At 34.8% G+C, this 18,564-nt stretch overlaps 1 protein-coding gene across 1 annotated transcript; it reads right to left on the bottom strand.

The window, feature by feature from the left end:
• Positions 1-4,917: 4,917 nt before the first annotated feature.
• Positions 4,918-7,562, bottom strand: LOC125203184 (protein ACCELERATED CELL DEATH 6-like). The gene is made up of 7 exons (XM_048101492.1): positions 7,441-7,562; positions 6,879-7,367; positions 6,649-6,798; positions 6,526-6,585; positions 6,387-6,455; positions 5,881-6,314; positions 4,918-5,796 (listed from the first exon to the last, which is right to left on the bottom strand). The coding sequence occupies exons 1-7, from the start codon at positions 7,520-7,522 to the stop codon at positions 5,176-5,178; spliced, it is 1,905 nt and encodes a 634-aa protein (XP_047957449.1). The 5' UTR covers positions 7,523-7,562; the 3' UTR covers positions 4,918-5,175.
• Between the last annotated feature and the right edge of the window lie 11,002 nt (positions 7,563-18,564).

Raw genomic sequence — 18,564 nt, 5'->3', positions numbered from 1 at the left:
TTATACATGGCTACACGCTTGGGCCCCGCACAAAAGGAACTTGATCTATAGCGTAGCCGTAGAGTTGCAAATGCAACACGAGGTGCAGTGGTTTGAGGTACGTAATGTATTATTTGTACATAATGGAAACAAACAAATACATAACTTATACTATAATCTTGTGTTTATTTGGTTCAGGAAGGAGACAAATTTGTTACTAATTCTACTATCCGGGGACAAAAGAACAAGAATGGAGAAAGACCATATATGATATTTACAAGGGATCACAAAAGGATGAAGGAAGAGGTTGAGAAGTTTTTGAAGGACGCTTCAAATTCGTGTTCTATCATAGCAACACTTCCTCCATAATCTTTGCAGCAACAATCACATATCCAGGTGGCGACCAAGCATCAGGATACCTGATGTTCGCCAAATCAGCTGCTTTCGGTATTTTTGTCTATTTAGACATTCTATCACTTGTGATGTCGATCTCTGCTGATGATTTGCATGCACCGTGCGAATTTCAAGTCATTCTGACACCGAAGGTTTTAGCCTGATTTCTACATTCAAACTGCATCACCTGCTGGTATTCCTCTCTATGCTTAACTCACGTTAATTTGAACTTGACTTTGTTTCGCACTATCTAAAGGGTTGTGGTTGTGTCTTCTATCACTTTTTGTATCAATTCTATTCTTAGTGATAGCATTTGGGGCCGTGGTTTACTTACTGAGTTATGAAGGTACTAAACAAATACTTTTAATAAGATTATTTCTTTGTTGAGTGGATGTAGGAACTGAATGACAACGAGAGATGGGCATGTACAATACGGCCTTGAAAGGTGACTGGGATAAAACTGTACAGTTGATGAATCAATTCTCTGGTCTTATCACATCAAAAGTGGGGTTCCGGGCTGAAACCATGATACATATAGCTGCCAGAACCGGGAAATTTAAATATATATCGAGGCTGATAAACATGACTCCCAAAGGCTGCGCCATATAATCCCGGAAACTTCCAGTACGACACTAATGCATGTGATAACTCGTTTGAGACTATATACCATATGGCTGCACGGCTAAGGCCACCACACAAACTGAACCTACACACCGGTGTAGCGTTGCAAATGCAACACGAGCTGCAATGGTTTGAGGTAAGTAATGTATATTTGTACACTTACATAAACAAAACGAAGAGAAAACTTAAACCAATTTATTTTTCACATGGTTTAGGAAGCCGGGCGTTTGGTTACTAATCTTACTCTCAAGGCGCAAAACAACAAGAATGGAGAAATGACAAATATGATTTTTTCAAGGGAGCACAGAAAGTTGAAAGAAAATGCCGAAAAATTTATGAAGGATACATCAAACTCGTGGCCGCAATTGTCTTTGCAGCAACAATTACTTTCCCAGGAGGCGACCAAGCATCGGGATACCCGATGTTCGCCAAATTAGTTGCGTTCACTGTTGATGAGGCTCGTTTCATGCATGTGTTCCATAGTAAAACTGCATCTAAATCTGTGAACTAACAACCCTTTTTGAGCCAACCCTTTTTGAGCAAGGTGTGTGTGAAATTCACCAGAAACCAGAGATCGCACAAATCAGAAAAGGCGAAGGCATGAGTCAAGGAAAGAAGGAGAAAGAGGCGGCAATAAGCTGTTCAAGTTAACATTTTACCCGAGCCAGCTAGGATTTTGCATTGAAAAGAAAGCGAGAGACCCCACCTAAGAGTGTGAAGGGCAGTGTTGTCATATCGGGGAGGTAGTAACCTAGGGATCAGATCCCTACGCCTCCCTATATAAAGGAGTCCAACACATGAAGAGAAGAGAGTTCCCCCATTTTATTTTTCTGCATTGTAGAGTTACCTAGAATGATGTAGTAACAATATCTAAATATTTATAATAGAAATATTTAAATTTTATAATAAAATTACTTTAGATTTTTATACATACAAAATATAAATATATAAAATAAGAATATCCTAGAATAGAAAACAAGACATTTAAGTATATGTTGTTAACATATAATAGATTAGTTCAAATGTTGAGAAATACCGCTTATAAGTTTGTTCCCTTAAATATTTGTTACGAATCAATTAAATTGTTCATTCAATAAATTTCTTAAGCAAATTAAATTACTGATGTTATGTATATACTGTTGGAGTTTGTATACTAAAAGATGCTTCGAGCGTACATGCCTTTGTACAGTGAGCTCATGCATGTATACAAGAAACGCCACATCCACTTGTTTACATAATTATGAGAATAAATACTATAATATAATGGTTTATTATTGAAATATAATAAACAAGTCTAAGGTTTCTTACCAAGAAGGTCAAGTAGGGAAATTCGATGAATCTCCTCATGAGTTTTCCAGTAGGAGACTTGACCAAATCTAGCAAGAAGAAAAACATATTCACAATCTAAATAAGCTTTGACTACCGATTGATATGGTTGCGGTGTTTTTGATAATTTTCTCTTACCTAAAAAGAGATTAGTAACACTGGTGTGGTAAAGCATTGAAAGGATATAATACGAAATGTATTCTTTATTGCTATCTACTGTAAGAATATATTTCAGAAAGTTTAGTATTTTCTAGTCTATGATATTAATATCAATATTGTTTATTCAATCAGACGTCACTTTGACTTATCAATATGAGAGAGTTTGTACGTAACTCAAACATGATATCTTGGGTGGTAGTAATTGAATAACATGAAGGTATTGGAATATTATTTCATAGAATTCGCGTGCCCAGTGTGGTATGATTAAATCCCTAAGCGATGATCCCCAAGAGGTGTTTGAGAAAGAAATTTATTACTCCTTCCGTCCCAACAAAGTTGAGTCATTTCCTTTTCTAACAAAAGACAAAACATCTAATCACTCTTTTTTTATTCTATCATTTACTTTACTCTCTCTTATCTCTCCTACTTTTTTCATCTCTCCTATTTATTTAATATAAATTCTTAACCTCCATTCCCAAATGTTTTGTCTCAAATTTTATGGGACGGAGGGAGTATTCAGAAATCTGCGCAGTTGGAATTTTATTCCACGAATAATAAATAAAGTTTCAAACTAGACAAACTCTTTGAAGAATTAGTTTAATTCAAGTGACGTAGCAGGCAAAAGAATTAAATTGATGGATTAAGATAATCTTAAACGCGGGAAATATTGTAAAATAAAATGGACCCAAGTTATTTGTAATTTGGTGATTTAGATATTATTCTATAGTGGAACAAAATAATATTCCATTGATAATATATTAATTTATGGGTCATTTGATTTAATTAGATATTTATCTAATGGGTGAGTCCAACATCTATTTCATTCCATGGATCCCCATTCTAATCCAATAAGTCTTTTATAAATAGTGGTGAGATGTGGAGACCCTGTCACACAATTGACACAATTTACAACTCAAAACCGTAACCCTAGCCGCCGGTAACTCGGCCTCTCTCTCTCTCTCCTTTTTGTCTCGATTTTCGAGCCAATAGAATTAGGAGATCTAGAATTTTGGTTTAGTCTTGTCTTGTTCATTTTAATCCATAGAATTGAATTGAGATAGATTATTCGGATACATAATATTTCCAAAAACGTCAATAGGCGTCTCTTCGATTTTAAAAAAAATAATTAACTAAAACATTTATCGTCTTCAACATGAACAAATCAGTAGTTAATTAATTTCAATATAATCCAAGAACAACAAACAGATTCCATCAAGTGACGAGCATAAACATCCTTTCAAATTTGTCCTTTGTGTTTTTTATATTATATTTAATTTTAAATTATTCTATGAAATTACAATAAGAATGGTCATATTCGTCCATTCACTTCAAATTGAAAGTAAATTTTCCTCGTCCATCTGTAATTAATTCAAATTGAATCCACTACTGGACACTCCCTCCGTCACATAACGAAATAGTTGAGGCATTCACACTACATAATGAAATCATAAAAAATACTACTCCCTCCATCCCGGCTAAGAAGACACATTTGATTAATATGTTTAATATGGTTAATTAAAGAGAAAAGATGGGTGAAAATATTAAAATCGAGAGAGAAAGAAAGATAAATATTTTAATAGGGGTGAGAAAAAGTGGTTGACTGTACTAATTGGAGAGAGAAAGTTTCCAGAACAGAAAATGTGTCATCTTAGTTGGGACAAACTAAAAAGGAAAACGTGTCATCTTAAGTGGGACGGGGGGAGTACTACTCCTAAGATGAAAGCGAAATGAACCGAGTGAAAGAACGAGGCATTTGTCTGTTAAAACTTAAAAGGGCTCACACAAGTATGGGTCAGGGCGGTCGGGTTAATGGTGTGACGCCTGGACTGTGACGTTTTGAAATTATGAGATTTTAATTCAATTTCAAATCATTTCATAAAATTAAATAGTACGCCATCAGTCTCACAATATGAGTCACATTTGGTGTGAACACGTGTTTTAATAAATGTTAAGAATAGTGAGCTGAAAAAGTTAGCGGAATATGATGTCCACTTTTTTATATCGATTCTATAATAGAATGTGAGTGAAAGTGAGCTAGTAGAATGAGGATCTACTTACCATTTATAGTAAAAGTGAAATGTGACTCTTATTGTGGGACGGACTGAAAAAACAAAATATGACTCTTATTATCAGACGAAGGAAGTACTATTTTTAATAAGAAATAGAACGAATGAACTGAAAGAGTGAGAGAGGGAGTAGTCGGTTAAGAGGATGCCCTGGTGACCACTCCCAAAATATTAAGGGACGCGGATCACATCACACGGCTATGGGCCAAGGCGGCTAATAGGGTGGTGGGTTGGGTTATGAGGGTTTTAAATATTTAATTAAAATTCCAAATCATTTGTTTAGAAAAATAAGTCTCTCAATCTATTTAATATCGATATCCGAATATGGTACTCTTGCTCAACTTAGGTATTGTAATTGCATCATACACTTGCAAATTGCAATCTACATTTTAGATGGATAAAAAGTCTGATCATGTAACATATTAAATGACTAGCGACAATAATAACAAGTGCTTGCCACAAAATAACACGGCCATAAGTGGTCAAGAAGACTACAATGCGAAATGGGGACAAACACTAAATACTACAACGTTATAAACAAAATGAGAGATCCATGCATTTATACAAGCAACTTGATTGTGTTCTATACTAAATTGGTTTCTAGTTAACGAAGTTTGAAATGTATGCTAGGTTAGGGAAATGTACGAGTACGATTACTCTGCTTCCCGAAGACACCACGACCATAAGTGGACGAAATGACATCCCAAAGAAGTGGGAACTGTAGTAGCACGAATGAAGAAATAGGCAAACAAGTTAGTGCACCCACCGGCAACAGAACCCACGCCTTCTTCCTCCCAAACACTAGATACAACGTTGAACTAAAGGCTATCATCATAAACAAGATTGAAAGAAACAACGTGAATAGACCAATGGATAGTCGCTTGGGCAGTGCATACAGAAAGTCATGCTCAGCATAGCGCGAAGTGAGGATGGACAAGAACATCAAGAGGGAAGTAGATGATGTGAAGAGTGAAACTGCATCAGAAACTGCAAATATTGTGAATGCACTTGATTCATAGAGCATCGGATAACCAGAATCCGATTGGTTGCCGCCCGGAACTGTGATAGCCGCAGCAAACACAACAGTAACAATCAATGCTGCAGCAATACTACATGAGTTAGCCGTATCTTTCATCCATGTCTCTCCATCTATTTTCAGTTCTCTATGTTCTTCTGTAAATATCATTTCAGACGTTTTGCCACTATAGTTTTGTAGGCCCCTCGTATAGGAACTAACAAACTTACTAGTCTCCTGTTAGTCACAATAAAACAAAATTTTTATGATTGAAGTTAGTTTCCATGTTTATATCATACGCGTTATAACTATGAATATTACCTGAAACCATTGTAGTTCACGTTGCATTTGGAGAGCTGCACCTGAGACTAAATTGAGCTTGTGAAAAGGTGCCAAATGCGCCGCCGAGTGAAGGATGGAGTTTCCATCATTGTCGATTGCATTTGCGTACTGGTATCTACACATATTGGTCATATACAAGAGATTGAATACGTTCTCGCAACGGTTCTTGATGGCCAAGTGGAGAAAGTTCTGATCTAAAGAATTCCGAAAATGAACTGCAAGCGGAAATGTCTCTACAATTTCTAGGACAACATCACGGCTTCCTGATTCGGCTGCTGTAAGCATGGTTTCCGAGCAGATAGCTGCTGCATCATTGTAGTCTAACGATTCCATATGTTTGCACAAACATTTCACAAGCTCTACTATTTGCTCGTGCATCAATTTCTTTTCGTGAAATCTGTTAATCCCCGGCACTGAAATAGAAACGATCAAAAACATTTCGTGTATAGAGATTATAGCTTACGTACATAGTTAGTATTTATTACCTAAGTATTTGATAACTTGACAAAGAGTTGAGTGCAGTATTAGGACAAGCTCGCGCCACCTTGAAGGCTCTACATCAAAACTATATTGTAAGAAACAGAAGTGTCAAGTTATTTTTGGATGTGAACATGGCTCACTTACCTAAACTAGTTTGATTCTCAACGTCGAACGACTGCGACTTCCCATCCATCTTCAAAACACCTTCAATTTCATGCAATACTCAGAAACAGAACCGCCAAAATACAGAGTTAATTAAGTACTCACACCAGTATATGAAACGTTTCCAAAAATTGAGATGATTGTCGCCATCGAATGTTGTGGCCTTGACCGCTATCTTATTCAAAACTCTACCAACAGACTTCGGCTTCATCCATTCCAGATCGGGATACTTGCCAACCAAATCCAACGCCATATCTGATGATCATATAAACATTATAGTATATAATCAACAACTGATTTTTTTATATATACATATATCTTGATGAACTACTCACCGAAAAAATCAGACTCAATCATCGAAAGAAGGAGCCATACGCCTCCCTCCCCAGCAAAGGGATTGGTGTGATGTTTATCGTTCGTATTGGAAATCAGCAACTGAAGAATTTTCCTATGACCGTATTCAGCTGCAAAGTGATGAGGGAATTTGTTGTCATGGTTTGAAAGATGGAGCAAGTTAGGACATCTTGTGACAAGTATCTCTGCAGCGTTGTAGTTCCCGGCTGCTGCAGCAACGTGCAGCGGATTATTTCCTGACGAATCTGTTAAGGCTAAAGATAAGTCATCCGGGATCAAATCCAGCAGGTTATACACAAAGTTTTCCGAATTCCCTGCAGCCACGGCCACGTGGAGGGGTGTTTCTGAATAGTAGCCGAGCCTCGCATGCACGCCACGGTCGCTGTCTCGATCAAGAAATTTTCTAGCCGCATCCCATTCTCCTGTTAATGCAGCTCTGTAAAAGGCCATATCCTTGTGCCACTCTGTTCCTGTTCATCATCAATATCAACTATGATTAATTAAATTTTTTAAATATATAGCAGAGGTTGGGCGCGTTGTTACCTTGATAAGCCATGGCGACGGAAGGCGGAGGAGGAGCGTCAACTGGTGAACTGGATTGTGGAAAGGTCGACGAGCTGGCCATTCCTTGCAAGTTACCTGTGAATGAAGCCAGCTTCTTTATATATATAGGGAGTACTATACATTTGAAATCATTTTTTAAAATTTTCAGGAATGTTCTGGCACAATATTTATGCTACATCCAGTGAAACACGTTTTAGTTTTTTTGTTCAATGTTGTTACGACATAAATAAAAATGGATCAGCTAATTAATTAAACTAATTAATGTCAATTAATTAAGGTTGTATATGCCAGCTATTGAATCAGGTGTTGCTCAAACGTTGTGAAGGGTCAACTTTGAGATATCAATAAAGGAAAAAAGTTTAGCTAGTTGAGGAAGCAAAAATTTGATGAACAAATATTTAGTCAATCAAATTATTCCTCATCGTAGGGCCTCTAGGGATTTTTTGTCTTTTATTTCAGTTTTTAGTTAAGAGAATTAATAATTTTATAAATATAGTACTATATATTTACTAATTTATCGCTATAATATAAAAATTTAAAAAGTCTAATAAAACAAACCCATAACAATTATAGCCCCCATTAATATCCAATACTTAGATTCCAAGAACTGCAATATCTTGGAAATCAATATAGTTGCTTACAGATTAAACAAATAATGATACGTGAACTAAACGAAAATGTTGCTTACATAATATTTATATTTATATTATACGATATGCAATTCCAAAAAAATGCGAAGATGAAAATCAGAAATGGGCCAAAAAAAACACACTAAACTATCATACAGACAATACCAAGAAAAAAACAAAGTGACAAATGGACCGAAATAAGGCTAATACAAAACGTTGTGCAATTATTGGGTTCTTATTTTGGTTGGCCCATTCCATATATTTGCTGAAAGTGCTTAGTCTTGCTTAAATTTATTTAAAACAATCCTATTTATACAAAATATGACTTGAGCAGTAGTATTAATTTTATTAAGAATAATCTTATTCATAGCCATCATTTTACTCACTATATATAGCTCTCATTAAAAATAAAATTAAATACTACGAATCTACTATTTTCCCCTATAGCCATTTGGTTTCCAGAGATAGAAGACATGTAACACTCCGACTTTTTCTACCTGTTTATTTGTTCTCAAAGACGTCTTTTGTACAACCAAATTTTTTTATTAAAACCCAAATTCTATAAACGTTTGAAGGACTCGACTTACGACCAATGAGAAAGATGCGAATGGAAAAAACCAAAGAACGAGACATGTGTTTTCGACGATGGAAAAGGAATTTACATATAGACTTAGAAAAGAAATCCTTTTGCTAGCCCAATTCATTAAATTAGTTTGAACGCATTTTGAGGCCCAGAACCAAGTCTTTATTTCTTTGCAACCCAATTTTATTTGGAACCATTTTTTTTTCTCCTCACGGTTTCATCAACATCTCCACCCCCTAAAATCTCTCCAACAAACAAAACAATCTTTATAAAGTTTGTTATATCTATCCGCCAACAATATCTATCAGTTTTGCCTACACATATCCCACGAATTCGCGATTCTACCACATCTAAAAATCTGAGAGAGAAGCCAGCAATCTACTGCAATTTTCTACCCTTCCACAAGTTGAAAAGAAATAGATGGAGTGAGGGAGAGCCGAGAGTTTCATCAAGTTGTTTTCCTACAAATTTTAAGTTCCCTCCTTGCAGCAAAGGTATTTTCTTTTCCTTAATTCCACGGCATATCATTCACGGTAGTTCCTTCACGAGAATTTAGTTCATCCTTGAAACTTGTTGAATAATTCCTTGAATAATCTGTAATTGCTCCCAATATATTATCTTTGGCCCTTTTGTTTGAAACTAATTCAACATGAACCCAACCAGAACAAATAGAATTTAAATAATGATATTTAGAAGAACTGAAGGGGAAAAGGGATGTAAGTTTTATGTCTCATATATGTGACATGCAATAGAATCTTAAATATAATTGAATTTTTCATATAATACATGTATTTGGTATAAGACACATTTTTCCCTAATTAATTAATTAATTAATTAATTATTGTATTAATTAGAATGAAAAATGGATGTTTAACCAATTAGCCATAATATATATTCCCTAAATCATAATTAGTCATTAAGTTTGACTAATATCATGTTCCTATCTTAATATGGAAAAGGATAATATATTGGTATATATATGTGCAGATTTGAGTGCCATTAATTGGCAAAATTGTGGTAATCATTATAGTAAAAGGGATATTTTATTCATTGATTACTAAGTAAATAAACGTGCATATATATATTTTATGATGTGATTAAAATTGACTTGATCAATAAGAAATGTCCATATTAATTATTTTATTAGCCACTTTGATGGAAAGAGCTTTAAGGTTTGATAATTAGGGTTTGTCCTCTCTCTGCCTATAAATACAAGTGTGGGATCCCATCAAATCACACACATTATAGAGAACACATAAACAAGGGAAAGAGAGAGAAACAAATCCTTGGAGTTGGAGTTGCGCCACTACGCCAAAGAAAGTCCGAGGAACTTCTCTCTGTCTTCCCCAATTGCTTCCGCTATGGATCGCCAAGGTATGTCTCGATCCTATTATGTTTATGGTTTACGTGAAATACATGTTATTCGAAGATCTTGCTTTATTTATATTCAATTATGTAATCTTGAATATATGATGATAAATAATATCCAACATGTTGTATCAGAGCATGGTTGAGAACTTATGTATTTTCGTATAATTGAAACCATATTATTGATAAATTAATTGAATCTGTTGTTTGTTTAATATGGTCAACGCCTTGTGAATTCAAATTTATTGAATTCAATTAGTGTATCCCGTAACTGTGTATTGGATTGCCTAATCTTTATGAAAATTGTTTCTGCGTGACTATCGATACAGTGGGATGTTTAATTTAGTCCGCATTATTTGATTGTGAATTGTATTGGTTTAATTGCTTTAATTTTTGTTTATTTTAAGTAATTATACTGAAATATGTTGTTTCCAAATTGATTCTATTTATATATATGGAATTGATTTGAGTATTTTGATTGTGTATATATTTTATGTAAATTGAGTTTGAATATATGCATTGATGAATTGAGATTTCAATTAAATGTTTTATGATTATGAATCTACCGAGACGGTGGAATGAATGATTACATAATTCAATTCTTGTTTTAACATGTATTTTGATTATATTATGTTTATTTTGCAATCACCAAAGTGAGGCAAAATAAGGAGAGTCTATAATCAAACTCATATTAAAATTTGTTTAAGCAATTAATCTCTATATGTTCTTGATTATATTATGTTTATTTTACAATCACCAAAGTGAGGTAAAATAATAGTTTATAATCAAATTAAGTGAAAATCTGCTTAAGCAATTAATCAATACATTCTTGATTATATTATGTTTATTTTGCGATCACCAAAGTGAGGTAAAATGAGAAGAGTTTATAATCAAGTTAATATGAAAATCTATGTATGCAATTAATCATCATGTTTGTTGTGACTATTCATTATCTAAAGAGTTTGTTTGTCATAAAAGGTCTAGATTCCCAAAGGAAATAGTCTTTGCGACATAATAAACACTAATGGAGTTAATAATTTAAATTGGTGTCGATTACCCAAAGGTAACGCCAATTTATTATTACTCAATTATTAAACTAAGATATGGATATTAAAAGCATGATTTTTATTATTGTATGAAGACTATCCAAAGGAGTTTTCATGATTGCCTCATGATATGGGTTTTCAAATTAATGTTCGTGTTATTATTCAAAGCTTTTATATGTGAGCATTCATTTCTTAATTGCTCCTATAATGTAAAAACATATATTTTTTGCTACTAGTATGTTTACCTCAAACGTTCCCCAACTTAATGGAACTAACTTCTCTGAATGGAAAGAGAAACTTAAGTTCACTCTTGAAGTAATGGACTTGGACCTAACATTGTTGAATGATAAGCCAATTATCTTATGATCAAAGTAGTTGGTTGATTGCCCATAATGCTTGGGAAAAATCTAACAGGACTAAGTTTACAGTTCATTAGAATGTTCGTTGCAGATAAAGTCTCTCAACGACTGACATTGCAAAAGAATGTTTGCAGAATGTTGAGGATCGCTTCACAACTGCATATAAAGTTTATTGCAGGAAAACTTATGAAGGATCTCATGAGCATGCAATATAATGGTTCTCGGACTATGTACGAGCATGTGATGGACATAAATAACATCTCTTCTAAGCTGAAATTAGGATTATAGGTGAATGAGGATTTCCTTGTACAATTGACCCTAATTTCCTTACCTCCTCAATATGGACCATTCCAAATTGATTCACTATAAAAGATTAGTGGACTCTTAAAGAATTGGGAAACGTATTGGTCTAGGAGGAGCATAAGATGAAGAAGTATGGAATGGGTGCATCTCATGCTCACATTGCAACCGAAGGAGCGTCTAAAGGATAATATTCATTCGAATTTATCATTCTTATGGCATAAAGGAACTGGATCATATTTCTAGTGAAAGAATTAAGAGGCTTATAAAGGATAATATTCATTCGAATTTAGACTTTACAAGCATTACCGTTTGTGTGGATTGTATTAAATGTAAACAAACCAAACACAATACTAAAAATGCCACAAGAAGCAATGAGCTCCTTAAAATTATACATACAGATATTTGCGGACCTTTTGATGTCTCGATTTCTAGGGTATAATAAATGCGGCGACTGCTACTTAGGCGAACTTAAAAACAACAAGAACAAAGACTAGGGTTTCAATTAAAGAGATTTACCCTAGCAATTAATGAAGTATCAAGGCAAAAAGTCAACGGCTAACTCACGAGAATCAAGACTTAATAGATTAGGCTCAAAAGTCAAAGGTTTAGCATAATTCCAACAAAACGCAATAATTCCCCTCATTCCAAAACAAAGAATTAAGTTCACCATAACCAAAAATAATAAGTTTTCCAAAAATATTCAGCGGAAGCATATCAAGAGAAAGCGGAGCCATGTATGAAGACACGACTACACTTATAGTTCCAAACATCCATTTTATTCGATTCACTGTCTCAACACCACCGACCGCCCATCGCCGCTCAACCTGCACATAGGGAAAACACATGCAAGGCTGAGTATTTTAAACATACTCAGTGGACTCATGCCAAAACATTTTATAGTTATGCCACCCTTACCATAGTGAACTCGAGGTTTTGCATTTATTTAAAGATAAGCATCGAGTATCACAAAAATATATAATGGACTGGCCAGTCAAACAATACCTCCCATTTTCTCATCATTTCCACAATCACAATCACAATCATTTCATAGTGCGACGAAAGTGTGGCCACACTTTTCGCCCACGAGACCGGCCGACTAGCAAGGACGGCTCCCGATCCCACCGTGTACACAGCCTGGTAGAGTTTGCGGCCCATACTCAGACCCGAATTCGTTTAATCATAGCCACTGTAGCCTAATGGAGCGTACTCACAATCTAGGCATCAGGCACACACAATATCCAAAATAATTTATAGGCATGGCATAACAGTTTAATCCACCCTTATTTCTCCAACATCATATATTTGCATATAGAAGAGAGTTTAGAATAAAGCCCACCTCGATTTCTTTCGAGTTCAACAAAAATGCACTTCTTCTTGATATCCCACCGGGAACGCGAACTATCACCTTTAGTTCATATTTTTCAAATAAGTCTCAAATCATGGATTAAAATTATGCATGATCTCACGTTTCCCTTTTCCCTTCGATTATTTCCAAAATCAACAATCAGAATCAAAGTACGATTATCATATCGTTTTTATTCACACAACAATTCCAGATTTATCATCAATTCGTGTCACGCATGAGTGCTTTTCTACACACAACACACGCACACACACCACACACATGTGCACGCCTACCGAGGCATGCACACACACACACACACACTCTCGGCCACACACACACACTCACATCCATGCATCCAAATTCACCGATTAATTTCCCCTTCACTCGTTCTAAATGCATGTGGACTCAAAACACCGATTAATCGGTAGAGGAAGAAAAGATTAATAATAGAAGTACCTTTTCTTGCAAAAACAAACGGTAGAAACAAGTAGAATCTTGATTCTTCAATGAATTCTTGAATTGCAGCTTCAATTCTTCTCCAAAAGATGAAGAATTAATGGAGAAAGTAGAAGAAAAATTTGAGAGAGTGGGAGAAAGATAGAGATCGAAATTTGGGAGTGGGGGGCGTGATTTGTGATGTGCTAGGGTTAGGTTCTCACTCTTATTTATAGAGTGCAAGATATAATATCTTTAATTAAATAAATTAAAGATTTGGAAGAGATATGGAAGAGTTGGCGTTAAAACCGTTGAGAAGAAAGGGGATTTCGAATTTCTTAGGCTATTTAATTAGCCTATGATTTAATTTGAATATTTCACGGAGTAGAATAAAATATCACGGAGCAAGAATAATAATAATAATATTCCCCAATTTAAAAGAAAAAGAGGCGTGTAGTTTGCCTTTCTCAAAAGGGATTTATTTGAATATCCTAATTTAATTAGGATATGGTAGGATCTCCTTAGATTTGGCAAGATATGCTAGGATATTTGAATTTAATTATGGAAGAGAGTTAATAAGGGATCTAATAGTATAATAAAAATAATCCCTTCTCCCATAATAAGGGAATTTCGAAAATCCCTCTAGACCAATCATAGGTTTCGAAATTTTCATCAATTAAATAGGAATAATCGGACTTTGGATTTAATTTGGATAATTATCCCAAGCAATAATTAAATCCAAGAAAATAAGATTTCTTCTTCAATAAATAGGAGGGTCGAAAATTCCACATGATTAAATAATGCTCCTATTAAATTCTCACTCATCCCTTAGGATAATAATTCACCACAAATATTATTTCCTCCCACATCAAAATATCCACATTTTTCGAATTTCCACCTCCACTTCACATTTTCCAACGACTTTGACCATTCCACGGCCACGTCATATTTTCCACATTATTGACTATTCAATAGTCATGTCACATATTCCACAAGTTGACCATTCAACTCAAACTCGACTCCATGTCGCAATTAGGTCACATAGAATATTGCAATAAATCATTTATCATTTAATTCCACATATCATAGCATTAAAAGCATTTAATGCAAAAATTTCCACGTCACAAAAATTAGGGTTCGAAAAAGCGGGATGTTACATTTGATGTCTCGACTTTTGGTGGAGAAAAATATTTTATCACCTTTATTGACAATTTTTTCGCGTTATGAATTTATTTATTGCAAGAAAAATCTCAGGCACAGTTGAACATTTTATGACTGAGGTTGAAAGACAATTAAATAGAAAGGTGAAAATTATTCGATCTGATAAAGGTGGTGAATTTTATGGCCGTACCACTAAAATAAGTCAATTACATGGACATTTTGCCAAATACTTAGAAAAGCATGGTATTGTGCTTAATACACTATGCCAAGTTCGTCTCAGCAGAATGATGTTGCTGAGAGACGAAACCGAACTCTCATGGAAATGGTTAGAAGTATGTCAATTCTACCTTACCCATATCGTTGTGAATTTATGCTCTTAGAATGACTATTTATGTATTAAACCGGGTTTCTATTAAGGCTGTTCCAAAGACTCCTTATGAACTTTGGACACGTAGAAAAACCTAGTTGCAACACCTTCATGTTTGGGGCTGTCCAGCAGAAACTAGAGTATACTCTTCGCAAGAAAAGAAATTGGATTTCAGAACAGTCAGCGGTTACTTTATTGGTTACCCGGAAAAATCCAAAGGGTATAGGTTTTATTGTCCTAATCATAGCATGAGAATTGTTGAAACTGGAAATGCAAGATTCTTTGAGAATGGTGAGATCAGTGGGAGTTCTGACACTCGTAATGCGGTCATTAGTGAAATAAGGGTAGAATTCCCTCTTCCCTTAATTCCTCAAGAATCAAGTGTACCAAATATTGTTGAACAACCTAACAATATTGAACACTTGAATGACCAACCACTTAATGAAGATGCCGAAGTCATTGAAATAGATGTGGAAGAGCCACCTCCAGAAGTGCCACTAAGGCGTTCTCAACGAGAACGAAAATCGGCAATTTCTGATGACTATTTGGTATATCTCCAAGAATCTGAATGTGATATAGGGATACACAACGATCCAGTTTCATATTCACTAGCCATTAAGAGTAATAATTCTAATAAATGGGTTGATGCCATGATAGAAGAGTTGAAATCTATGGATTTTAATGAAGTCTGGGACCTTGTCGCATTGCCTGATGGACACAAGTGCATTGGGTGTAAATGGGTCTTCAAGACCAAATTCGACATGAACGGTTTAATCGAACGATTTAAAGCCAGACTTGTTGCCAAAGGTTACACTCAGAAAGATGGTGTTGATTATAAAGAGACCTTCTCTCCTGTATCAAAGAAGGACTCACTTAGAATTATTTTGGCACTTGTAGCCCATTTCGACTTGGAGCTACATCAAATGGATGTGAAAACTGCTTTTCTGAATGGTGATCTGGAAGAAGAAGTCTACATGGAACAACCTGAAGGCTTCATTAAGAAAGGGAATGAACATTTAGTCTGCAAACTTAAGAAATCAATTTATGGACTGAAACAGGCTTCTCGACAATGGTATTTTAAATTCCATGACACTATTACTGCTTTTGGTTTTAAAGAAAACACTGTTGATCGGTGTATATACCTCAAGGTTAGTGGGAGCAAGTTCATATTTTTGGTTCTGTATGTTGATGATATATTGCTAGCTAGTAGTGATCTTGGATTATTACATGAAACTAAGAATTATCTCTCTAAAAATTTCGACATGAAAGATATGGGTGAGGCATCCTACGTGATTGGAATAGAAATATTACGAGATCGATCATGTGGAGTGTTAGGATTGTCTCAGAAAAACTACATAGATCGAATTTTAGAGAGATATGGGATGAGTGCATGTTCTTCAAGTGTTGTTCCAATTCATAAAGGTGACAAATTCAGTTTGGATCAATGTCCAAAAACTGAATTGGAACGTAAAGAGATGGAAAATATTCCTTATGCATCTATTGTGGGAAGTTTGATGTATGCTCAAGTCTGTACTAGACCAGACATCAGCTTTGCAGTTGGAATGCTAGGCCGTTACCAAAGTAACCCTGGTGTTGAACATTGGAGAGCTGCAAAGAAGACAATGAGATACTTAAAGGGGACAAAAGATTTTATGCTCACATTTAGGAAATCTGATCAATTAGAAATGATTGGATTTCCATTAAAGCTAAATTTATGGCTTGCTTTGAAGCATTAATGATTGCAAAATTTTATTTCAGGCCTTGGTATTGTCTCCTCAATATCCATGTCCTTGAAATTATATTGTGATAATAGTGCAATCGTATCTTTTTGTAAGTATGACAAGTATTTAACGAGCTAAACACATGGAATTAAAGTTGCTTGTCGTGAAAGATGAAGTTTGGAAACAAAGAATATCTATGAAATATATAAGCACACAACTTATAGTTGCTGATCCATTTACTAAGGCGTTACCACCTAAGACATTTATGGAATAAGTTAATAGAATTAGTCTTGGGTATGGAAACGTCTAATCCTTATGTTTCCATGTTGGTTCAGACACTTAAGTTATAGATATATTGAATTCAATAAAGTTGTTTCTACTTTTCCTGCATATACTTATTATTTGATATGCATATGTACGTTTTTAGTATTAATGCAGGAGGTCTTGAAATAAGACAATTACGGACGCGGTGTCACTTATAGATTATATTAGAGTGGATATTGATGATGTGGTACATGGAAGGAACTATATCGATTGAATGATATACGCCCGCCATGACTCGCATTAGTAGTCTCTCTAATATAATACTTATGTTTACCAATGATGAAAGTATTTATAAAGTCCAATATTATGCGCGCCTTATGTTTATTATGTCTATTTTACTGTGGCTCTGTCAAGTGTGACAAGTGGGAGAATCGAAAACTTTGTGTCCCACATGTTCGCCAAATGGGAGAATGTAAGTTTTATGTCTCACATATATGACATGCAATAGAATCTTAAATAGAATTGGATTTTTCATATAATACATGTATTTGGTATAAGACACATTTTTCCCTAATTAATTAATTATCAATTAATTATTGTATTAATTAGAATGAAAAATGGACGTTTAACCAATTAACCATAATATATATTCCCTAAATCATAATTAGTCATTAAGTTTGACTAATATCATGTTCCTATCTTAATATGGAAAAGGAGAATATATTGGTATATATATGTGCAGACTTTGAGTGCCATTAATTGGCAAAATTGTGGTAATCATTATAGTAAAAGGAATATTTTATTCATTGATTACTAAGTAAATAAACGCGCATATATATATTTTATGATGTGATTAAAATTGACTTGATCAATAAGAAATGTCCATATTAATTATTTTATTAGCCACTTTGATGGAAAGAGCTTTAAGGTTTGGTAATTAGGGTTTGTCCTCTCTCTGCCTATAAATACAAGTGTGGGATCCCATCAAATCACACACATTATAGAGAACACATAAACGAGGGAAAGAGAGAGAAACAAATCCTTGGAGTTGAAGTTGCGCCACTACGCCATAGAAAGTCCGAGGAACTTCTCTCCGTCTTCCCCAATCGCTTCCGCTATGGATCGCCAAGGTATGTCTCGATCCTATTATGTTTATGGTTTACGTGAAATACATGTTGTTCGAAGATCTTGCTTTATTTATATTCAATTATGTAATCTTGAATATATGATGATAAATAATATCCAACATAGCTCCTGCTGCATCGCGACATTGGCGGCGTTGGTGCTGTGCTTTGCACAAAGGAGAAGAGAGATGGGACGGCAGCCGTGAGTTCATCGGAGACGGCAAAGTTTATATATTGAAGAGAATGGTTGGCTTGGAATTTAATAAGATGAAATTGGTTGGGAGGCAATCATGGCCAAGAGGATAAATTCTAAGGAAAGAAGAGTACTGATTTTATTTCGAAGAGTTCAGAATTTCCTAATTAAGATCAAAGGGTAAGGGTTAATATTGTTAAGGATA

Source organism: Salvia hispanica, chromosome 2, assembly GCF_023119035.1.
Source record: "Salvia hispanica cultivar TCC Black 2014 chromosome 2, UniMelb_Shisp_WGS_1.0, whole genome shotgun sequence".
Lineage (NCBI taxonomy): Eukaryota > Viridiplantae > Streptophyta > Magnoliopsida > Lamiales > Lamiaceae > Salvia > Salvia hispanica.
The sequence above is the reverse complement of the archived record's forward strand: the minus strand, read 5'-3'. Positions and strand labels throughout refer to the sequence as shown.